General features: G+C 37.6%; 1 protein-coding gene across 1 annotated transcript; it reads left to right on the top strand.

The window, feature by feature from the left end:
- The first annotated feature begins 10,311 nt into the window (after positions 1 to 10,311).
- LOC145072839 (uncharacterized) lies at positions 10,312 to 14,890 on the top strand. The gene is made up of 6 exons (XM_079019316.1): positions 10,312 to 10,603; positions 11,298 to 11,462; positions 11,560 to 11,618; positions 11,700 to 13,196; positions 13,437 to 13,536; positions 14,068 to 14,890. The coding sequence occupies exons 2-6, from the start codon at positions 11,360 to 11,362 to the stop codon at positions 14,658 to 14,660; spliced, it is 2,352 nt and encodes a 783-aa protein (XP_078875442.1). The 5' UTR covers positions 10,312 to 10,603; positions 11,298 to 11,359; the 3' UTR covers positions 14,661 to 14,890.
- The last annotated feature ends 10,570 nt before the right edge of the window (positions 14,891 to 25,460 follow it).

Below are 25,460 nucleotides of genomic sequence, written 5' to 3'. Positions count from 1 at the left end.
ATAAGTATAATGATAAATATAAAGTAACTAAACCTTTTATAAATTCCCAATCTTAGTTACTTTAGGAAAATGTGAATTTGGTGCTAACCCATGAAATTACACTTTGCACTTTGCTTAAGTCGGTAGTGGGGCGCGTGTGGTTAACCGACATACTATCTTGGATTTAACAAAGTAGGCAAATGGTAACTTAATGTTTATTATAGGATCAGTGGAGCGCGTGTGGTTAACCGGCACATCGATTAAGTGATAAATATTAAGGGTACCAAGTATATTTACATGGTTATTCACACCTTGTTTTGTGATCCTCGGCATCCCAGTCACATAACTTGAGAGGGCACAATCGAGATTGAAACATGCCATTGAAAAGTTCAGGGCTGGAGTCAGAGGTGCGGGAGTAGCATCTAGAGTTGTTTAAGGCATGAGACTTCGAGGGCGAACTCTGATTCTAGTGGGGGAGAATTGTAACATCCCGAAATTTAGGTATATCTATTTAACCCTTCTTCCTTTCCAAGTTGTCAAGTTTATCCCTTAAAGGAAAAATTGTGCCATTGAGTATGTTGGGCGTACTGAAGAGTACGTTGCGCGTACTCATGCGCTTACAATGGACGCGGACCCGGTTGGGTATGTTGGGCGTACCCAAGGTTACGTCGGGCGTAACTGGCCCAGATGCAAACCCTAAATTGTGGCTTATGCACTATAAAAGGAATGATAAGGCCTTTACCCCAGCCATCATACTTCAGTGAGTGAAACCCTAAGAGAGCAAAAACCCTATTATAAGCTTGTGTGTGTTCTTAAGCTTGAAAGTGCCATTTCAAGGTGGTGAAGGAGAAGAAGAGGCCATTATAGGAGCTAGAAGTTGGTGGACAAGAGTATATCCGAGTTCTACAGAGGTCGGAGCTTCTTTTAGAGGTACAAAGCTCAAAGCTTTCCTTGTTATTTTTTATTTGTGCTTCATGGACCAATGTTTAGGGTTTGTGGTCCCAAGGTGGAGACTTTATGAGCAAATGGTCTCCATAAGCTTAGATCTGCCATATTTCAGAGTAATATGAGTTGTAGGTTCATATAAATCCAATCTTGGACGTGAATATTAAGTCATGCATGAGGTATGGCTTAATGAGGAAAGAGGAAAGGTGTTTGGAGTGATTGGTGACCTTTACATCCATGCAAAGGCTTAAAGGTTTCAACTTTATGGATTAAGTGACCTTAGAAAAGTCAGATCTGGAGCTTGAGTATATGTCTTAACCATTTAAGACCAAAAATCCATGAATGCATGAAACTGAGACTTACACTGGGCGTAAATCTCAGTACGCGCAACGTAAGGGTCTGAGACCCAGATTCTGGATCACCGGAGTACGCCCCGCGTACAAGAGCTAGTACGTGCCGCGTACTGCCCCTGTTGAATTTCGTTGAATTTTAGCATTTTAGTCAACATTTGGACTTTTGGGTCAAGGAGGGGTAAAATGGTCTTTTAACCTTCTGTGGGATTGTAGAAAGGGATTTAATCTAGCCTTTGAGAGCCATTATTTATTTGAGGATATTGCGTATGTGATTAGGCGGGGGCTACATCAGTATATTCGTGTGCGAGATTATCCGAGTTACCCGAGGTGAGTCTTCTCACTATACATTACCTAGAGTGGTATCTGTGTGTAGACCGGAGGGCCTTGTGTGCTATGTGTATGTATGAGATTATGTGCGTTGTGATATATGTATGCTATGTGTTGTATAGACCGGACCGGAGGGTCCAACGATATAAACTGGACCGAAGGGTCCAACGAGCTATGACCAGACCAGAGGGTCCAACGATCTACGGGACTGGAGGGTCCCACTGAGACGCATCAACCGGAGGGTTGTACTGTAGCCTCGAGTGGCGTATGTGTTGTATGTGGTATTTTGGGGAACTCACTAAGCATTTATGCTTACCGTGTTGTGTGTTATGTGTTTCAGGTACCAGTGAGGATCGCGGGAAGGCGCCGACATGACCGTACACACACAGATGGAGTTTTATTTACATTGAGATCTTGGGATTTTTTTTATCAAGATGATGTTGATACATGGATTTTGATATTACATATGAATTTTATTATATTTTGAAATGGAAAAACTGATTTGAAAATTTACGTTGTTACAGCTGTGCGTACTTAAGAGTACGCTAAGCGTATTAAGGTCTGCCTTAGTACGCTAAGCGTATTAAGGTCTGCCTTAGTACGCTGGGCGTACACTTGAGTACGTTGGGCATACTAATGTCTGGGTGAAACCCTAATAATTAGGTTTTGGGGCCTATATAAGTAACATAATGTGCACCCACACCTCTTTTACCTAAGCCTCCACAGATCAAACTCGTCCCTCTCAAACCCTAGCCTCCCCTTTGTGTGTTAAGCTCATTTTGGTGTGTTCTTGAGTGCCTTAGAAGGAAACCATTGCATCAAAGAGTTGAAGTAAGGGACCAAGCTTGTAGATCTGAAGTTAGCTTGTGCACAAGAAGCTCCAGAAGGTATAAAGTTCCAAACTTTATGCTTGTATGATTAGATTTCTCCATTTTGCTTTTAAAGACCCATTTCTTGTCCCAAAACCACAAAGTGGTGCATGTTGTGTTTTGAACGAAAATGCTTGTCCTTCTGGGCTCTTAAGGGGACCTTGAATGATAAAAATGAGGTCCCATCAGCTGAATGTGTCCCATGCATGGAAAATAAGGTCTTAATGGATTAAGACTAAGCATTTAGAGCTTTATGGACGTCCAAAGTGATAAAGTTCACGACTTTATGGATCCTAGGCATGTTAGGTCTCTAGATATGAAGTTTGGGCTTAAGTGCTTAAGCCATTAATTACTTAATGAGACTTTTCCAAATCGTCCAGTACGCCCAACGTACTGGGTCAACCACCCCGATAGTGGTCAATGTTGGATGAGTACGCCCCACGTACGTCCTATGTTTGGGCTTTGTCAAATGGGTTGGTTATGGTCTAATGGATTTGGGCCTTTGCTGGACTATGTGAATGAGCCATTTTGGGCCAGGTATTGATAGTGGACCATGGGGTTAGGCCCAATTAGTAAGTTGGGCCCAATTTGGTAAATTGGGCTGACAATGGGCTTTTATATGGACTTTCAAGTCAAGGATTGGGTATTTGGGCCTTGGTCCAATAACGTGAGTGGACTAAATGAATGGTGTGGACATTTGGTCAAGAAGGTTATTTTGGGTATTAATTTCGGTGCTTATTGTGTAATAGTTTGGGATTCTCTGTGAGACAACAGTCGAAGATTTGCAGTATTTCAGCACTACTAGCGAGGTGAGTTATCCTCACTTTATCAATAGGGTCTAAGTCACAAAGGCCGACCCTTATGGATTGTATCTGGTTTAGGGTTTGAAATGGAAAAATTGATTTGAAAATTTACGTTGTTACAGTTGCGCGTACTTAAGAGTACGCTAAGCGTATTAAGGTCCGCCTTATTACGTTGGGCGTACACTTGAGTACGTTGGGTGTACTAATGTCTGGGTGAAACCCTAATAATTAGGTTTTGAGGCCTATATAAGCAACATAATGTGCACCCACACCTCTTTTACCTCAGCCTCCACAGATCAAACTCGTCCCTCTCAAACCCTAGCCTCCCCTTTGTGTGTTAAGCTCATTTTGGCGTGTTCTTGAGTGCCTTAGAAGGAAACCATTGCATCAAAGAGTTGAAGGAAGAGACCAAGCTTCTAGATCTGAAGTTAGCTTGTGCACAAGAAGCTCCAGAAGGTATAAAGTTCCAAACTTTATGCTTGTATGATTAGATTTCTCCATTTTGCTTTTAAAGACCCATTTCTTGTCCCAAAACCACAAAGTGGTGCATGTTGTATTTTGAACGAAAATGATTGTCCTTCTGGGCTCTTAAGGGGACCTTGAATGATAAAAATGAGGTCCCATCAGCTGAATGTGTCCCATGCATGGAAAATAAGGTCTTAATGGATTAAGACTAAGCATTTAGAGCTTTATGGACGTCCAAAGTGATAAAGTTCATGAATTTATGGATCCTAGGCATGTTAGGTCTCTGGATCTGAAGTTTGGGCTTAAGTGCTTAAGCCATTAATTACTTAATGAGACTTTGCCAAATCGTCCAATACGCGCAACGTACTGGGTCAACCACCCCGATAGTGGTCAACATTGGATGAGTACGCCCCGCGTACCAGAGGAGTACGCCCTGTGTACGTCCTATGTTTGGGCTTTGTCAAATGGGCTGGTTATGGTCTAATGGATTTGGGCCTTTGTTGGACTATGTGAATGAGCCATTTTGGGCCAGGTATTGATAGTGGACCATGGGGTTAGGCCCAATTTGGTACATTGGGCCGACAATGGGCTTTTATATGGACTTTCAAGTCAAGGATTGGGTATTTGGGCCTTGGCCCAATAACGTGAGTGGACTAAATGAATGGTGTGGACATTTGGTCAAGAAGGTTATTTTGGGTATTAATTTCGGTGCTTATTGTGTAATAGTTTGGGATTCTCTGTGAGACAACAGTCAGAGATTTGCAGTATTTCAGCACTACTAGCGAGGTGAGCTATCCTCACTTTATCAATAGGGTCTAAGGTACAAAGGTCGACCTTATGGATTGTATCTGGTTATGGCATGATATGTTTGCTGGTTTTCATCCTAGTAGTTAGGATGAGTTATGATATGCTTAGTGACATGGTTAGGCCAATGTCCTTGTTATAGGACGGTATTATGCAATATGCTAGTATGATCTGTTAGACTGGTATCCTGATAGACAGGATGGTATTATGTGTCATGTGGTATGGTCTGATTTGATCAATTGTTGTCTATATAGACTATTATGTGTTTATTTGTATATATGTGCACATGTTTGTTTGGTGGTTGAGGCCCGTCTGCTTTGTGCGGAGGCTAATAGACCTGGGCATTCTAACATGTTGGTTGTGGGCCGTGAGTATTCCATCCCAAGGATGATTGGACTTATAGTAGGTGGGCATTCCAACCTGTTGGTTGTGGGCCTGGGTGTTCCAACCTGATGGTTGACTGGACCCATAGTATGTTGTTTATGATTATATGTATATTATCTTGGGTATGGGTATTTTAGGGGTAGCTTACTAAGTTTTCGGGCTTACAGTTTCAGTTTGTTGTTTCAGGTACTTCTGGTGATCGTGGGAAGGCGAAGGCATGATCGTACCGTTCCTCCTACTGTTATGATTTTTATGATTTGATACTCGGATACTCTGATAATTATTATTTTGAAAACAAACTATATAATGTTGAATGGTTTTAAGTGTTTTGAAAAAGTTTAAAATTGGCTTAAATTTATGGGTGTTACAAATGGTATGTACGATATTTGGAATTTTAGGGAACTCACTAAGCTTTGAGTTTACGGCTTTTATGGTTATGGTTTTAGGTACTTCCGATTCGAAAGGGAAGGACCCGACATGATCGCAGCGCATCCACCTATGTTTCGGCATTATGATGATTTTGGGATAGTACTCTGATGATTATTTTATTATGAAATACTTTTGGATTCTTGAATAAAAGATAATTAATGTTTTGAATGAATCAAAAATGAAATTTTTACCTCATAATTTTTGGGACTTTACACAGGGTGTAGAGGCCTTAGGGCTGCGATTATTTATGAAGAAAAACCCTTCCAAGAACCCTTGGATGGAAAATTTTAACTAGAGATCGATGGATAAAGGTATTGGAGCAATTATTCACACATATTCATTCAGTTTACCTATTTAATCATGTTTAGCCTAGTTTTCCTTTTGTTTGTGTTTTTTCCAACTGTGAATATGGGTTAATAACCATTGCTTTCGTTTAGATTAGATGAACTCTTAATTAATATGTGTTGATTTCTTGTTTGATGGATTGATGAAGTTAGTTTTGCTTTAAATATTGGTTGATAAATTTAACCCTAGCTTGTTAAAGTTTCTATCTTTACTGCCTTGCATCAAGATTGTGTACTTAAACTGCAGTTAATTGCATGAAATTGATTTACCTAGTTGTTTATGATTATTAAATTGCTAGAGCTATAAATTGACCATATCTAGTATAGGTGATAAGTTAGTTGCTTAACTGTGTTAGAGAGAAATATTTTATCATAATATTTGCTTGATTAGTAGACTTGAGCATATAATAGTAGTCTATACATTCAATCATTCTGTAACGCCCCATTTCTGGTATGTGATTTAAATAAAGTAATTTTGTTTTCTTAAGGGGTACTCGACGAGTCAGTAGCCTGACTCGTCTAGTAGAGATGGGATTTGCACGCGGTTTAAGTTGATGACTCGACAAGTCCATATTCTCGGACTCGGCGAGTCTGCCAGTCTGGATGAAGCCCTAATTTCAAGGGTTTGCACCCTATTTAAACATCATTATAGCCCCAAACCAGCCTCCTTCACTTCCCAGAAACTTATTCATGAAACCCTAGCCTCCTAGAAGTGTGTGTGAGTGATCTTTGGCTTGTGAAGGAACTTCTGGGTGCATTTTGGAGCAAGGAGAAGAAGGAGAAGGTAGAAGAACTCAAGGAAGAAGAAGTAGATCCAAAATACACTCCTCTTTGGCCATCCCTTCTGGTAATGAAGTTTCCATCTTGATTATTGTGCTAATAGATCTAGTTTGTCCCCAATTGTTGGTTTTAAGCTCAAAAACCCCAAATCCTTTGTGATAAAGCCTTGTGGTCAAGTCATATCTCAGATCTAGCCTCTCTTGAGCTCTAGAAGCTCAAGGAGACCACCTTTTGGCAGCCATGGATTTGTTTTAGTCAAGAAACCTTCCATAATAGCAAAGTATGAGTGTCATGGCTTCAATGCATCTTAGATACACGTAAAGTTAGCAACTTTATGTGTTCAGATAGTCCCAGAAGCTTAGATCTATGAATTGGATGCACTAAAGTTGATTAGAATCGACTGTATGGAATATGGATGCTAAGGACTCGGCGAGTCATTTTTTTGACTCGACGAGTCAAGTCGCGAGTCTTAGATTCCCGGTTCAGTAGTAGCGAGCCTACGTAGTGAGTAGAGTAAGGACTCAGTGAGTTAAGACTTGGATCTGGAAGCAGTCGGACTCGACGAGTTGTTCATACGAATCAGCGAGTCAAAGACTGGGTGTGTTCTTTTGTTGAAGGGGAACTCGACGAGTTGTTCATACAACTTGGCGAGTCGGATGAAGATTAGACTCGATGTTAGTATCAAAGAAGAACCCATCGAGTCTTTGCCAAACTCGACGAGTAGAAGCGAGTAGAGGATTAGAATGGATGGTGGGGACTCGGCGAGTTGGCGGTCCAACTCGACGAGTCTGGTCAACTGAAAGTTTACTTTGACCTAGAAGTTGACTTGTCTAGGGGTAAATAGTCATTTTACCCTGAGATTAGTTATCAGTATTTTATTTAGTGTTTATGGGATTTGTAACCGGGGAGTTTCGGGGCAGCAGTCAGACAGTTTCAGATCTAGCATCTTAGCAGCCAGCGTTGCGAGGCAAGTATCCTTCCAGTAGGAACGGGTCTACGGCCACAATGCCGGCCCTTATAGTTAGCAATAGTTCTAGACTTCAGTCTGATGCAGTAGTTCAGTGTGCTTGTTGTCTTTGTGATTCAAGCATGTCTTTGTGTTATGTGTTCCGGACCTCGGTCCGATGCATTATGCAGTATATGTGTTTATGCTAGTAATTATGAGTATGCTATGCTATGTTCAGTCAGTTTCCGGACTTCGGTCCGATATAGAGGGCAAGGCCCTGGTTAGTCTCCGGACTTCGGTCCGATGTAGTTTCCGTTCTTCGGTCCGATGCAGAGGGCAAGGCCCTGGTTAGTTTCCAGACTTCGGTCTGATGCAGAGGGCAAGGCCCTGGTTAGTTTCGGACTTCGGTCCGATGCAATTTCCGGACTTTGGTCCGATGCAGTTTACGGATTTTGGTCCATTGCAGTGGGCAAGGCCTAGTATGTGTTTATATGTTATTGTATGGTATGTGGTAGTTCGGGGGAGCTCACTAAGCTTCGTGCTTACAATTTCAGTTTTGGTTTCAAGTACTTCCCCTAGCAAGGGGAAGAGCTCGGGATGATGACATCGCACACACCACAGCTACAGTTTTATCCTGGGGGTTTTATTCAGATATTTTGTTATGATTGATATAGTTTTTGTTTTGACACAGTTAATTTGACTTTTGAGTTATTCATCCTATGGTTCTTAGTGTATATGACATTTGATGATGTGATTTTTAGTAATATTAAAACAAAATTTTTGGGACGTATTTTTGGGATGTTTCACATTCAGAGTCCAGATTACCTTTAAAATCAATTTAGTGTCCTTAACTTGCATGATCATTGGCATTAAAGTTATTGAATTGACTTATGCTAGTCGGTTTGATCATGATGACTAGTAACTTTTATTTGGTAACTAACGGAATTAATCCATTGTATTGAAATCAACAATAGGAAATGAGAGGGATTCGAAGCCAAATGAAAGTATCCTTTATTATTGATTTAAAATCGTCTTTCTAGTTGTTTACTTTAGTAATTAGTTGAGTATTTGAAGTAAGTTAATTTGAACTTGTAAAATCTGATAAAACCTCCACCTTTAGTTGTTTTTCCTAGTTTAGCTTTTAGTAGTTATTTTAATAATTAAATACCGTTCCCTGTGATCGACACCCAACTTACCTAGCTATTCTATAATCTGACTATGTACACTGCCTATAAGTGCATAATTTAGCTAAGTAGTTAAGCTTATAAATTTAAAGTTAGACAAGTATATAAAGTGCACATCAGTAACATAGACTAAAAGTTTTGGACCTCTGTAACGGATGACTACTTGGTAATCATCCTTTTTGCCCACTTTTTAAGGTGAGCCTGCATCATATCATCATTTAAAGTTAAAATTTTATATCTTAAGGAGAAACAAGGAAATGTTGCTACCTTAGGAAGTCACCATATAAGAAATTAATTTCCTAAAACTTGGAGAATACATTTCTAGTTGTTACATGATTGGTTGCATCATTAAGAAATATTAAAATAATTAGAAATAATGTACCTGATGTTGGAAACCATTTTAACTAAGTTCATATCTTGTTTCAAAATCAAAAGAATCAGATGATCAGTTCTGTCTATGCTCTCACCCATACTGAAAACACCGAGACTTCTTTATTATTATTTTTTGGCTTGTCATTCTTATTGGTATGGTGTGAATTTTGAAGATGACTTTATTAAAGGAAAATCATGGTTATTACGGATCCTATAAATGCCTATAATCATTAGTATGAAACAACGATGCATTATCCATTATTTTTTACTACTAATGGTTGATTAGTGTATTTAATATGTTTGTTGGCGTTTTCTTAATTTCTTGCATCATTAAGATTTCAAAGTCCTTAGTTTCATCTTTTTTCCCTTTAAATATTCTAAAATATACTCAATATTTATTTTTCACGATCTTCCAACTGTATGATGATATTTTTAAGTTTGTTGGCATTGTCTTGTATCACTAAAAAAAGAAGTAGGGAATTAGATACTTCTTGTACACGAAATCAGTAACTATTTCACAATATGATCTTACTTTGTTACACAACATTTCACAAAATATCTATGGTTCCCTAGACAACTCTATAAGTAGAAAATCAAAATGATAACAAGATTAAACTCAAAATTAAATTCATTTACAAGTTTTTGGTTGTGTAAATTATCACATTCAATAAAGGTATACATGAGTGATGTTTAAGAATAAATTACACTCATTTGTTGGTTTTCGATTGTCTAGATCGATTACCATATGATTTACCATGTAACATGTGCAAAAAACCATTTTGATGTTTTACGATCTAATATATATTTTTTGAACGAAATAAGAATTTTCTTGTATCAACACCCATGGAATGACTTTAAAAAGCTTATTTGATGGTGGAGCTTAATCCTTCATTAAGAAACATATAACAAAATATGACGACTACAACAATTCATGAAAAGATACTACTTTCCATATCAAAGAAAGGATATCGGTCAAACACTTTTCAAAAAGAAAATGTTTCAAACTTTTGTTATACAAGGATGGAACCTTTATGTTGTTTCTTAAATTTATAAAGAACAATTCAAATGATTCAACTTAATAATTTTTGGTGAGCATATATATAAAGTTTATTAGAAAAAGTAAACTTGTAAATTTGCAAATTTTTTTTCTTAAGATCATTTCGAGATAAAATTATAACTAACATTGTATTTTATAATATTTAATACTCTATTTAAAATGGATTAAAAATGCAATAATAAGGGCATTTTGGTATTTGACTAAAAGGGTTTTCAGTTTTATGTGTGTTGGAAATGAGTACGGAGAATAAGAAATAGGATTGATTTAATTCTTAACGGCAGAGGGGCATGTCTTCCCTTCTCCACTCCATTACCAACTCCTCTCACATTCATTATTTCATTTTTTTCAAAACACACACTCTCTCTCTATCTCGTGCTTCAAGGTCTTCTTCCCTAATCCAAGACCTTTACATCTTTCAAAAATTGAACCCATCAAAACCCTAAATTACAGTTCTACGCTTTACCAATGACTTCGTTTTTCTTAAAAGCAGCAAAACAATAGATGTGATCTGAGAATGGGATTCGGAGCAGACGATTGAATTATATCTTCACTTATTGATTTGGTAAGTCCGAGTAGTAATAGTGTGGTTGAATTTCTTCTCATTTTTGTTTTAGTGACATTACGAGAAGGATAATGATGTTGATGTCAAACTGTAAATCTGTAGCTGATTCAACTTGTCGTTTCCCTCCGGTCCATCACATCTTTGATTTGTCATTGTCAACCCTAATTTTCTCAAAATGAAAAATCGAGGCGGTGTTTGTTAGCAGTTACAGTCGCTACATTATTTTGGTGGTAATTGTTGTACTAATTTTGAAATCTGAACAAACGGAAAATAGCTATTTTGAAATTTAGATCCTGAAGTTAGGTTTACTGTGTGTTCTGGAGGAGTATCAAATAGGTTCATAATGTATGGATTTGGAATTTTTGCTTTTGCATACTAGGTATTGTTTATTTTAGCAACTCAATGAGCAAGTTGGACTTATCTAAGCTACGATTTTGCAAAATGAGACATACTTAATTATTTCCTGATGCTAGCAAATCTCCAAACCTCATGTTCTAGTTAGCATTTAGCTTAGAGGTGAGAATATTTTACTTCTAAGACCGAAGAGGGTTTTGACTTTTGATATGGGGTGTTAGATCGAAGATGTATAGCAAATTTCCCGATGCTAGCAGATGTCCTCCGTTTTTTTTTTCTATGATTTTACACTTTATAATACTGTCTGATCGACTTATTGATTGCTGCTCTTACATCTCAGGTCCGGCTTTCTGGATTTCTGTTTGTTGTTTGAGAAATTATATTCCAATCATATATGAGAAGATGGAAGTTGAGAAACGAAGTTCAAAGGGAGGGTTTCTTCAGTTGTTTGATTGGAATGCCAAATCTCGGAAGAAACTCTTCTCAAATAAACCAGATTTACCAGGTAACTCACATTACAAAATGCTAATTTTATTGCTTTCCTGTAACTCAGTGCTTTATCCATGCTTCATACTAATATCTAATGGTTCAATGCCACACAGAAAGTTCAAAACAAGGAAAAGAAAACTTAGACAATTTGGCTACATCAAGGCTTCAACAGGTACAATCAAAGTTAGTTTTTCATGGTTTCAGTTCTTCTGATTATTAAACTTTGACATGTGTATGATATGAATGTATGTAGATGAAGCTACATGAGAGCATGCATGGTCCAAGTCTAATAGGAAATGATTGGGATTCATCCATGAATAATGATGAAGGATGTGGAACAAAAGCCCCTGGGGTGGTGGCTAGACTTATGGGATTAGATTCTTTACCAACTTTAGACGCTTCTGACCCTGGTTTTACACCATTTATTGACTCCCAGTCTTTTAGACATTCATATAACCCAAGATTGACCACCGAATTTGAAACTGAGCACAATTTTGTAAACTATGGCATGAGAAATAAACTGGATGGTTTTTCAAGAAACCCAGTTGAAGATAGATTACAAAAATTACAAAATCGCCCAATTGAAAGATTTAAAACTGAAGCATTACCTCCAAAATCAGCTAAATCTGTACCTATTTCACACCACAGAATGTTATCTCCCATCAAAAGTCCCGGATTCATCCTTTCAAAAAATGCTGCTTATATTATGGAAACAGCTTCTAAGATGATTGAACAAAGTCCCCAGTCAACTCTCGGTCAAAGATCCCCATCCTTCAGGTCTTCTTCTATCCCCTTAAGAATCCGTGATCTAAAAGAGAAAATGGAAGCTGCACAAAGAACACCCAAATCACACACCCCTGTGAGTGTGAATTCCTCCAAATCACAAAGAAAATGTCGGACTGAAATTGTGGTTTTAAAGCAAAGTGTTCCAGGAAGTTTGAAGAACAAGAATAAATCTGTTATTCCACCTCCTACCCCTTTGAAAACAGATAAATTAGAGGGAACCACTTCAAGAAATAGTAGGATTCCCATGAAGCAAAAAGAAGATTTGGAAAAGAAACAAAGGAATACACCAAAAAAGGTGCATATTCATAATAATAGATCAACAACAACAGGTAAAAGTAAAACCAATGAAGTGCTTACACAAAACAATCAAAAGCAAAACTGTGCATCTAATAAAGATCGATCAAGTCTAAAACCTAAGGTTCCTTACCAAAATAAACCAAAGAAGGGTGTTGAAGCTTCTAGAAAGGAATCTTTACCCAAAACAAAGGGTATTTCTGGGAAGAAAAGGCCAACTGATGGGGATACTACTAACAGTGTAATGATCAAGGAAAAAGAAAGATCTGTAAAATGTAATATATCTATTGATGGATCTTCAAATTGGGAGTCTGTTGACATGAAAAATGGGATGGATGTTGTGTCGTTTACTTTTACTTCACCTATCAAGAAACCTGAATCTGAGTCATGTGGTCAATCAGGAATGAAGAAAAGAGGGCTGAGTCTTAAGTTTGATGATCAAATTGATTTGGGCACTTCAAAGCTTCCTACTTTTGGGACACCCATGATTGATAGTGATGCTTTGAGTGTTTTATTGGAACAGAAACTGAAGGAATTAAGTTGTTTAGTTGAAACGTCTCAATCTGACATTGTCAATGAAGGGTCTTCTCCAAATTCTGATAGAAATGATAACAATATGCAGAAGGACAAGGGTATCATCCAAGATGACTGTGATAAACCGGAGTGGCAGGTACATTTATTAAAAAGACTCAAATACCCTTTTAACCTCATAAAATTAGAAATGCTGCATGTTAGGTCTATTAAAAATTCCAATTTGTGTATATCAGAGCCAGATAGACATGAAATGTAATAATTGCATAATTTAACAAGTAATACTTGTCTAATTAATAAAAAAATTTAAATTTACCCATAATATTAAAACTTTTATATAAATAATGGAATTTATATCGAGATCTGGTTTTATTTTCAGGGTGTTGAAGTGAGAGAATGCAACAGTGATGAGAGTGGGACAACAACATTAACTAGCAATTGCATAACTTCCAACAGCACAACCACCTTAACTAGCAATGGTAAGATTCCGACGGAATTGGAATTCAAGATTCCATTCTGTAGTGTGTTTGTTTGCCAAATGGACGGAATTCAATTCCGTAGGACTTCATATATTTACCATCACCCACACTCCACAATCCTTCAAAAGGCTCTGCTTGGTTTGTGGATTCCGATGGAATTGGAATTCATGATTCCATTCCATGGTGTATTTGGTTGACAAATGGACGTAATTCAATTCTGTAGGACTTCATATTTTTACCGTCACCCACACTCCACAATCCTTAAAAAGGCTCTGTTTGGTTCATGGATTCCGGCGGAATTGGAATTCATGATTCCGTTCCATGGTATATTTGGTTGCCATATGGACGGAAATCAATTCCGTTAGAATCCTCAAAATTCCATGTACAATGGATTTCACCATTCTTACGCGAGGGGGTAGAAGAAATTCAATTTCACTCTTCCCTTTTTAAAAAAAAAGACCAAAATACCCTCATTATAAATATATAATACAATGACCAAATTTAAAAAATTATAAAAATGATTCTTTTCAGGAAACAAGGAGTATCCTTACACAAGAAACATGGAACATTTAGCCGAGGAAATAGAATTGCAAGATTCCGCCACATCGCTTCCCAATTCCAACACCATATTCCAGTTCACCTCAATGACAAAATGGTCCTCACAATGGGAATTGGAATACATCAAAAAAGTACTTACCCATGCCGAATTGCTCCTCGACCAAAAGGGCATAAACGTCAATTTATACGATCATTTAGAGACCCACAACAACAAAAACATGGACCCGTATTTGAAAGTACAACGAAAGGCTATTTTCGACTGTGTGAGTTTATGTGTGGATGGTAGACGCGAACGCGCTTTCAATGGAAGCTATGAGGAATGGGCAAAATGGTCATTGCAGGTAAAAAAGAAGGAATTGTTGGCGGATGAAATATGGAAAGAGATATGTGGGTGGACAAACATGGAGGAGATGGAGGTGGATGAGGTGGTGGAGAAGGACATGAGTAGTGGAGAAGGGAAATGGTTGGATTTTGAGATTGAAGCCTTGGAAGAAGGCATGCTGCTTGAAAATCATCTTTTAACTGCATTGATCGATGAAATAATAGTCGATTTTTTGCACTCTTGAGTTCATGTTTAACTAATGCATTCTACTTTGTTGTAAAAAACTAAAAAAAAAAAATTATTTTACTTGGTATGTCATTTATCAACCTTTTTAGAATCATATTATGCAAGTGAAATGGACAAATAGATTGACGTTTAGAGTTCCTTGTAATTTCAAACACATTTGGTTAACGACTGTAGTCTTTTAGTGTGAGAGTTTTAGTTACATATTACTAAAACCCAGCTCTTATGACATCCATATAGCACATTGTTGTATTTTTTTCATCTTACATGATATTCTTGAAATTGTATTTTTGTATTCGAGCCTCAACGACTTTAAGAAAGTTTCAATATCAATGTGGACTTTTGTAGTTTTGAGTTTTGACAACAAAGTAGAATGATGCTCTTAGGATAGTTTTGGAGAAATAGGCGAATTTTCTAGTCTCCACAATGTCATATCAGTTCCATACCACAGGTTGATGTGTGTGATTTATATGTTTTCGGGACAATATTTTTCCTAAAACAACTTTCTAAATTGAATTTTATATCAACTTTCTAAATAGCTTTTGTGTATTGGATATGGATTTATATGTTTCTTAAAAACGTGACAGATTGGACAAATAATTTTTTTTCTTCTGTTAATATGTTATATATATACTCAAATATCGTATATAATTGGAGATGAAAAAACCAATAATGATGAATGAAACAAGATATATAGGTGGGAGCCAGTTATATCCTGGTGAGGCATGTAAGTGGTCCATTTGCAACCACCACCAAACAGGATCCCTACTAGCCTACTACTCTATTGTCTACTCTTCATTTTTCATTTCTTCCAACATTCAATGCCTACTGTCACCACGTTCTAATACATTTCTGGGATGTTTCATCCGTTCAATTTATTTCATTTTTAAATTTTGCATGGTTGACTATTTGGATGTAAAATATAATACTTTAAATAGATCATTTTCTAGATAAATTGATAAAAAAAAATTGTTGCATGTAACTTATTTGAATAATATAGATGTGTAAGTTGACATGTCATATGTTTGGTGGAGGACCTTGGAATATGTGAAAACGAGTATATGAGTGTGAAGTTGAACGATATGACATTAATGTATAATCCCAACGAAAGTTACTAATTAATGGTTTGCACCAAGTTGGCAACAATGGGTGCCTAGTGGGTCCTTAGACCTTAGGAGTATTATGCAAATGTTGATGGGCCTATAAATGAAGGAATTAGATCATTTAATGTTTTGATTGTGAAGTTAATTGTGATGTGTGACATTCATAATTAGGGAATTAAGATCTATTTTTTTTTTTTTTTACCATAGTCAACGTTCATGCAAGAGGGATGGGAGGGGGAGAAGGAGAGAGATATCTATTTTATGGTTTTCTCTTAAAGAAGAAGGTGTTCGAGGTGATTTAAGGATGATTGGTATATAAGAATATGTAACACCTAAAATCTTTATGAATCATTTTCTCTGTTCATCTTCATGTATGGGTATGCTGTAGGAATCTTATGTAACTATTGGACGAAGGTTTGATACCGGAAGTGTTGTTTCTACAAGGTCGTATCATAACACACCCGAAGAGGATCTTGAAGGTCGTACCAAAGTGTATATGAATAGGTGCTTATGTCCAATTCTTGTAAAAGCTAGAAAGGAAATTGTATAGACCATACCAAGGCCCCCGTACGATCTATAAGAAGGAAGGTGTAGATCATACCACCTCCCGTGCACCAAAGGATTTTGGTGGTCTACTGCATAGTTGTTGGATTAGGTGTCTAAATTTATAACTATAATTGATATATATTTGAACTGATAGTAGCACATTCCTTTTGGGTTGCTCTCAAACCTAGCAATTGGACATGATGATTTTTGGAGAGAGAGAGAGAGAGAGAGAGAGAGAGAGAGATTAATTTATTATGTGATTAATAAATTGAAATAAATAGTTTATTAATGTATTATAAAAATAATATATTAATTATAAAAGCTATTATTTAATTAATAATTGATCAAAAATTAATTAAAATTAATTTTGAGATTAATAGAATCAATTAAAAGTGCATGGTCTAAAGTCTAATTGTTCAATAGTTGAACAAAAGACTCCGGAACCTTCTAGCCCTAGGGATGGACGATATTTAGGGGATATTCTAAGGTTTCTAGAGCATCTCATGTGCCTAAATAAGGAATGAGATAAATACCAGATTTGAAATATTAATTTAATGTTCAAATAAAGATTATCTAGGGTTTCATGTGCCACTATATAAAGACCCTTAGGCCTCTTATTTGAGGCCACCCATTCTCCTTAAGAGATAGCCAAAAATCCTACTCTCCCTTCTCCTCTCTGTTAAGCATCCTCCTTGCCAGCTTGGGTGTGAACCATTAGAGACACGACACTTGTGGTGTTTGCTTCCAAGAGATCTACAAAGAAGGAATTCTTGTTATTTACTATAATAACAATAAGTTATGTAATCCTAAACCCTTTCTTATGATTTGCAAAAATAGCATAGCGTTTCTAGGGTTTCTTGTTTGATGTTCATAATTATAGGTTCAATAGTGAAAACACAGATCCTTTAGGTTGAATGTGAAGTTAAGGGTTTTAAGTTTATTTGTTTTACATAAATTCTATCAACAATCATGTGTGACAATTGCTACATACTATACCACTTGAAGCATGTCCATACAACTTATATGAGACTTTATACATAACGTACTAAGTGGATTGACAATTTGATATGGCCAACTAAATAGCTAGAAGATGGAGATTTTAGTATTTGGCTGCATTTTTTCATTCCAAGAGTGTTTGTAAGTGTTCAAGGCGTGATTTTGAAGCATAGAAGGTTTTTATATCAGCTGGAAGAGGATTCTAATCCTTCTTGTTTGAATTGACATATCGAATTCAAGGTAACCGACCTAATCATCTCTTTTGATAATGTTTGTAAATTAAACCTTGTGCCTTCTCATTAGATTGATAACATAGTTATATAAAAGCTACAATGTACCTAAGGAAACATTGCCTAACAAATAATTTCCTAATCTAATACAAATACTTATAGAATAATAATATGTCTAATATACCCCCTCATTGAGAAACATGATTGACCAGGCCATCTCTGAAGTCTTTAAAAAGAAATTATGGGTAGTCCCTTGGTAAATATATCAAAATTTTGTTATCTTGAGGGAACATGGAAGACTCGAACCTGACCTTTAGCAACCAAATCATGAAAAAAAATCGAGTTCAATATGATTTGTATGTTGGTATTGAATTGGATTTCTATAAAAATAAACTACATTTACATTATCACATAAATAATAGTAGCTTTGTTAATCGGTAGGTAAAGCTTTAGAAGTAAATTTTGGATCCAGTAACTATCTTAAACGATATTAAAAATGCCACCATTTTTAGCCTCCACACTAGGTTGATGCTTAGATGACTAAGAAATAATATCGTCACCAAGAAAGACACACCTAATCAACATCTATATAAACAATCAACTATTTGGATGAAATGGTGTATAGTATGTGGCCAAAATCAAGAGTACCTTGTATGTATCAGAAAATTTGTTTGAGGGTAGTCACATGAGGGGATCTAGGGATATGCATGGTAAGACATATTTTTTGGACAACATAAGAGATGTCAATATGCGTAAATGTAAGATATTGAAGAGCACCTGCAAGGCTATTATATATATAGTAGGATTATGTTATGGAGGGCCGCCAGTGGCACTAACTTTGTCTTTGTTGCCGATTGGATTATTAATCGGTTTGTAAGATGACATGTACACACATTCCAAAGCTTCCATATTATATTTCTTATGATATAAAAACAATCCATTTTGATGCCGAGAAACTATAGTACCTAGAAAATAGTTGAGAGGCCTAAGGTCCTTCATTGCAAACTCAATTTTCAAGTTTAGCCATGGTGCTATTGTGAAGATGTATTAATAATAATAATGTATACATATAGAAAAATGTTAGCAGTATTTGTGCCATGTCGAAAAATAAACAACAAGTGATCTAATTTGATGTGTAAAACCAAGTATGGAAATGTAATCCATAAAATGTTGGTATCATGCCCGAGGCACTTGTTTAAACCATGTAATGACTTTTTGAGTAAGCATATAGCAGGATGAAGAAAACCCATAGGTTGGTGCATATACATGTTTCATGAAGCTTGCCATGCAAAAAGTGTTTTTGACATCTAATTAGTGAATATTCCAAGATAAAAAGAAGCATCAATGCTAATAGTGGGGCGAATGGTGGTCGGTTTAACAACCAGATTTTGTTGGGCCATAGTATATACAAATATTTTGAGAATAAACAAGAAACTTTTAATGGAAGCGATATAAATATCACTATATGTGACACCCGTTTCAGGTATGATCTCATCCATCCTAATGTAATTCTTCATTCTGGGTGGCTACGACATGGTGGAGCCTCACCATGATGTGGAAACATTTTCAAAGATTGTGGGATTTAAAAGACCCGCCATGGTGTGGCCAAATGTTCCACGATGTGGAAGCTAATTTTAATGAAACCCTAATTTCCGAGGTTTACGCCCTATTTAAAGGAATGAGGAGGCTAGGGTTTATTCATCCTCAGCCTCCATCACTATCAAATCCTCAAAAATCCTAACCCTTATCTTCTTGAATCCTTTGGAGCTCATTAGCAAGTTTTTGGGTGATTTTGAAGGAGATAGAGGAAGATTTTGTGCAAGAGACTAGCAGGCAACACGCCCTAACCTCTAAAAGCAGCTTGTTGCACCATTTTGTAAGGATCTTGATCCAATCTTTTATCTTTTCCTTAGAGATTTTGAGTTATTTTTCTTAATAAACTTTTTCATTAGATTTTAGGTGGAGCAAAGAGATAAAGTTTGCAACTTTATGACTCTTGGGAGTCCCAAGGGCATATATCTCATAGAACTGAGATTATGTTGTGATTTGGGTATATTGCATGTGATTTGGATCCCTTTTTCCTCTTTTGACCTAGATTTGAAGAAGGACATGCATGGGGCATTCATGTCCATAAAGTTTACATTTTTAGAGATAAATAGGACCTCTAAAAGCTTTTTGGAAAGTTTAGACTTGTATCTCACATGATTAAGGACTTAATGGATGAGTTGAACATCTTTAATGGCCTTTCGAACCTAGGTTTTGAGATCTTGTCTTAAGGGGGTGTATTAATGAATAAAGTTGGAAACTTTATCCATCATTAGGAAGGAGTAGATTTGGGCTTTTGAGACGTTGAAAACAAGTTAAGAGTAGCTTAAATCAAATAATCCATTCAGACCAGTCCCCACAATGTGGAACTAGGCTACCACGATGTGGCGACCAGAGACCAATTAACTGTTTTGTGGCATGGCCAAGGAAGGTCACGACATGGAGGAGTTCTGATGACATGGACTCTGTCTTTGACCTTTGACTTTTGACATGAGCTGAATTTTGGCCAACTCTTAGTTTTTAGGAAGTGGACTGAGAGTTTGCCTTGTATTATTGCCTTGGTGGGGTATAACACTTGTATTTTGGTAGAGAGAGATAGAGAGAGATAGAGAAAGAGAGAGTGGTTGTAGCTGAGTATCGACTGAGAGGTGAGTTTCTTCACTGTACTCGTGGGTCAAAGGAACCAATGTCGACCCATTGGATTATGTTTGTTGGATGATAGTTGTCTTTGTGACACCTGATGATATGCCTGTATGTGCTTGTTGTCTTTATGAATCTTGTTGATATTATTATATGCTTAATTGTAGGGGTAAAATAGAGTGGCTCTAGAGTATTTAGAGTGGCTTTAAAGAAAAAGTTGGAAACTTTATCCTTCTAGACGTCTTTAGGTTTAAGATCTAAGCCCTAGAGTCCCTGCAATCGACGTATCATTTGAATAAGAAAATAGGGGGAACTTGGCGAGTTGCTTTGGAAACTCGAAGAGTTGGATCGGGTTTCCCCGTCTTCTGGATATCGAGTGAACTCGTCGAGTTGATGAGACAACTCAGCGAGTTGGCTAGGGTTTGTCCTGGGTTTTTGGACTCTGAAGGAACTTGACGAGTTGGGGTCAACATGGACTATTGACCTTGACTGTTGACTTGGACTTTGACTAGGGTTGACCAAGTTTGACTTTGAGGGTAATTATGGTATTTCGGGACTTTGACAACTTAATCACATGGTAGTTATAGGCAGTTGAGTTGGAGCCGTGCATTGGGATTTATCTGATCCGGTCTTATCAATTCAGCATTCTTGAGAGGTGAGTCTCCTCACCATACCAATGGGTCTAAGACACCAAGGCCGAGCCATTATTTGTTTTGTCATATGCAAGTTGGTTATGGGATATGTGGTATGCTAGTTATTTGTGATACTCGCATGAAAGACCTCGAGGGGTTCCCAAGGCACTTAGGTGTAACACCTTGCTGGGTTTCCAAGACATCCTTAGTAAAGACCTCGGGGGGCTCCCAAGGCATTTAGGTTTAATACCTTGGAGGGTTTCTAGGGCATCCTTGGGCTAAGACCTCGGGAGGTTCCCGAGGCACTCGAAGTAAGACCCTGGAGGGTTTCGAGGGCATCCTTGGGCTAAGACCTCGGGGTGTTCCTGAGGCACCCGAAGTACGACCTTGGAGGATTTCTAGGGCATCCCTATATGTTGTATGCATGGATTATATGGTTTATGCAACTTTTTAGCCAATGTGGATTATGTGATTATGTGATTTGTGTAGGGTATGCTCTGGGGAACTTACTAAGCGTTAGCTTACAGTTTGATGATTTGTTTCAGGTACTTCTGATCCTAAGGGCAAGGGCAAGGTTTGATGGCGCGGCATGCACTCTCCGACATTTGATTTGATGGGACACTCTGATATTTTGAATAATATGTTAATGTTATGAATTTTGAAAACAATGGCCAATGTTACTTCATATTTTATGGAAATGTTTGGTTAATAATTTTTTTTTAAAATTTGGGTCGTTACACCAAGGGTTACTCCCAGGTCTTCCTATATTACATAAACCAAATGGGTTCCATTCTAAGGCCCACCATTCATACTTGGGGTAAAATGACCAATTTACCCCTGACCCATCATGAACCAAAGCTGAGGCCCAATTCCATTAACCAAAAGATCCACAAAGGCCCACTAATGGCCTAATTTTCCAAATTGGGCCCAACCTCATATGGGTCTTATCCTAAGCCCATAATTTCCTTAGTTACAATTAAGATTACCTCAAGTACCCCCTTAGGACAAACTTGGTCAAAGGTAAAGGTCAAAACGTCAAGGTCAACTGCCCGAGTTGGCCCAACTCACCGAGTTGTTCCTTCAACTTGCCGTGTTTTTCCATTTAACTGCAAAGTTGGGAAAAACCGAGCCAACTCGCCGAGTTCGCTCAAAACCCAACAAATTAATACAATAAGCACTTAATCCATAAGGACATGGCCCTAAATCATAGATCTGACTTCCTTGAGCTGGAAAACCACGTAAAGTTGCCAAATTTACGTCCATGCATGTCTAAATGAAGCTCGTAAGCTTAAAATGGACTTAATAGTTGACTTAATGCATGCATGACACCAAAATCCGCATTAATTTTGCACATATAAGCTCAATGGTACCAAAACCAACTCAGATCTGAGAGAACAATGTGACAACCTGAAATTTATTCTGTCACTATAACCCATTTCCGTTAATAAAATATATTTTTATTGAATTTTTCCGTTAACATTTTGGGTTAGACAAATTAATCGAGACTTGTATTATAATTTCATAAGTGTTGAAACGAAATAAAAACACGTGAAACGCCCTCGATAATCCTTTGGAAAATTCTAGTTTACGACCAAGTCGGGTTACGACCATTTAATCGGGTACGGCCATAAACTCCGTTTAACGTCGGTATTGGGTAGATCCCCACCTGGCCACAAACTCAAACCCCATATAAGGGATTGAGTGGTCACCATTTGAGCTTTTTCCCACTCCTAAAGCCCTCTCTCTCTCTCTCTATTCTCTCCCTACAACAAGGGTCTTGATCGAAAAACACCCCATTCAAGCTCCAAAATCATAAGTAATCCTTCCTAGCTTGTTGTTTAGCTTGGTATGCATGCAAAATCATGATTGAATCATCCAGAAGCCTCAAAACCATGTGTTTACGGTTGGGGAACACCTCCCAAAACCGTAAACTCCCATAAGGGGGTTTTGAAGCCCCAAAACCCTTCCAAAACACTTCTAATGCTTAGCTATGACTTAGAGACTTGCATGAGTGATCTTAGAACCTCAAAAACATGTCTTTAAGGGGGTAAACATGAGTTTACGGACCATAAACATTCATGGACCGTAAACACCTTTTCATGGTGTTAAATTGCCCTTAAACACCTCCTATAGCTTGGATTAGTGTCTAGAACCTTGTACCCCTTCATTTGAAGCACCAAATCATGCAAGAATGGGCCAAGCATGGGTTTACAGCCGTAAACTCATGTGTTTACAGTAGTAAACTCACCAAGGGTCCTTCAAGAACCGTAAACCCCATTTCCAAGGTCATTTCAAGTCCCGATCACTTCCTAAGCCTTTGAACCTCCCCTTGTGCAATATAAGGCCATTGAACACCCAAAAACACCCCACCCCATGAGTTTATGGCCGTAAACTCATGGGGGATATGGTCTTTGGGCCGTAAACACCCCTAAGGGTTTACTCTTGAAGAGTAAACTCCTTAGATGCAAACCGTATCACTTCCAACACTTGAGATAAAGTGTTTCCACGCATTAGAGTGTATATACTTACTTAATTAGTGGTTCAATGTCTAATTAGATATAATTATGTATCACTTCAAGTTACATAGGACCCTCACGTGTGTTCAAGTCCTAAATTGACAGCTAGCGTCCTACCCGACACATCCTCGTCTGGTGAGTTCATACCCCTACACCTTTTTTCGTGTTTTTCATGTTTTCAGGGGGGAATACAAGCAAAAGTACAAGGGAACTTGTACTCAAAACTTATTATTTTGTATGAAATACTTATATGTTCTATACGCTTTTAACACAGAAAACCGTTCTTACCAACTGAACAAAAGATTAACTTGTAGAGTTAGTTTTTAAACTAAAACAAGGAAATTTGTGAAACTCATTATAAAATGCTATATTTTATATTTCACAAAGGATTCAAGCCAATAATAAAACTAAATTTTTCAATATTATTACTTGTAAATTCGTTATTCTTAAGATTGGAGACTATGCTTGCTATGTACATTGGTTGTGATACTTTACATGACGTCCTCCGCCATGGAACGATTCCGCCAACGGTTTCGGGGTGTGAAAAACAAACCCCTTAAATGACTTCACTCCATCATCATCCCAAAAAGAGGCCAAAAACACAACAAAACCCAAAATAAGGAGATATAATCATCTACAAATCAAGGTATGAACTCGATGCCTCAAAGTGACTGCAAGAAATGGAGTGATTCTTGATCCAAGACTTCCTTCTCCAAGCTACAAACTTCAAGATCTGCCAACTCCTCCACAATGCACAAAATGAACACCAAACTCTTTTCAAGGGCTCAAATTCTTGACAAAGGAGGCTACAACCCGATTTAGGGTTTTGATACCAGTCGTGACTGATAAGGAGGCCATAAAAAGGAATTAAGGCCTTTAAATAGGGTGCAAGACCCAAAAAATTAGGGTTTCCTTCCCAGCTGCCAACTAGCCGAGTTGAGGCTCCTAAACTCGCCATAGTATTTCATTAAACTCGTGGCTAAAAAGCACCTCTACTCGCCGAGTTGAGGCACCTCAACTCGTCGAGTTCCAATGAGAAATTTATACACTTAGCAACCACCTCATATCGGAAGTCAAACATTACAAGTTAGAAATATTGGTTGATTAAAAAAATATTTTGAGAAGGAGTGGGGAGTGTGAAGGTGATATCAAATGAAAATGGATGAAAACAGTATGTTGAGTGTGAATAAACTATGTGATGTGAAGGGTCGCACTGAGTCACAATATAGTGTTATTGGTTGCGAAAGTGATATTAAATGTGAAGTGATGTTGAGTGCTAATTGGATAAGTGAATATGGATGCAAAAAAATGTGAACGATCGTAAGGAATCACAATCCAACGATTATCGATGCGAAGGGATGCAACTGACTACGAACGCTCGCAAGCCATCGTAGTTGTTTGTGGATTCGATGCGAATGCGCTACAACTCAGAACGTAAATGATATGTAAAAAAGTGACGTATAAGAATAAGGAACAAGTTGCTATTGGATGCAACCGAATGGGATCGATCGCAATCCCTCGCAGTCTACTTCCGATGCGGTTCTACTTCGGAACTCAAATTTCGATTCTTAGACTTGGATGCGATCCTCGTAATAGGTTAGTTATGGTGCGAACCTTAGAACCCCTAGGGCTATTATTAGTTTATAAAAATCTTATTATTTAATTTTTAATAAAGGCATTCTACAATTATTCCTATTTTTGCCAATTGTTACATGGTGAATCTTTAGGCCCATGATAGAATGATGACAAGATCGTTGTAGTACGATAAGCTTATCGTTTTAGAGGTTAGAAGGTGTCACGATGTATCGTGAACCAGTAGTTTTATAATTCATATGGTTGGGACATGGTAGTCATCTGATTGAGAGTCTTAGGTATTGGGTCATTAGGCTTTGGTATGGTGGAAGTGTTGTATGACTGTGGGTTGGTCCGTAACATTCACTAAGTAGATGGGTAATTTTAGGAGTGTTGTGAGTGCATGATTCGACTTGTAGCCTTCACCGGATTGAGTTTTACCATTGCAGGAAGGGTGGTGAGACTGTGGGAAGGCCACAACATTCACGGGGTTGAGGAAGGTTGTGGGCCGATTTGGGGTC

Source organism: Lactuca serriola, chromosome 9, assembly GCF_051521515.1.
Source record: "Lactuca serriola cultivar US96UC23 chromosome 9, Lser_US96UC23_V15, whole genome shotgun sequence".
In the NCBI taxonomy this organism is placed as follows: domain Eukaryota; kingdom Viridiplantae; phylum Streptophyta; class Magnoliopsida; order Asterales; family Asteraceae; genus Lactuca; species Lactuca serriola.
The sequence above is the reverse complement of the archived record's forward strand: the minus strand, read 5'-3'. Positions and strand labels throughout refer to the sequence as shown.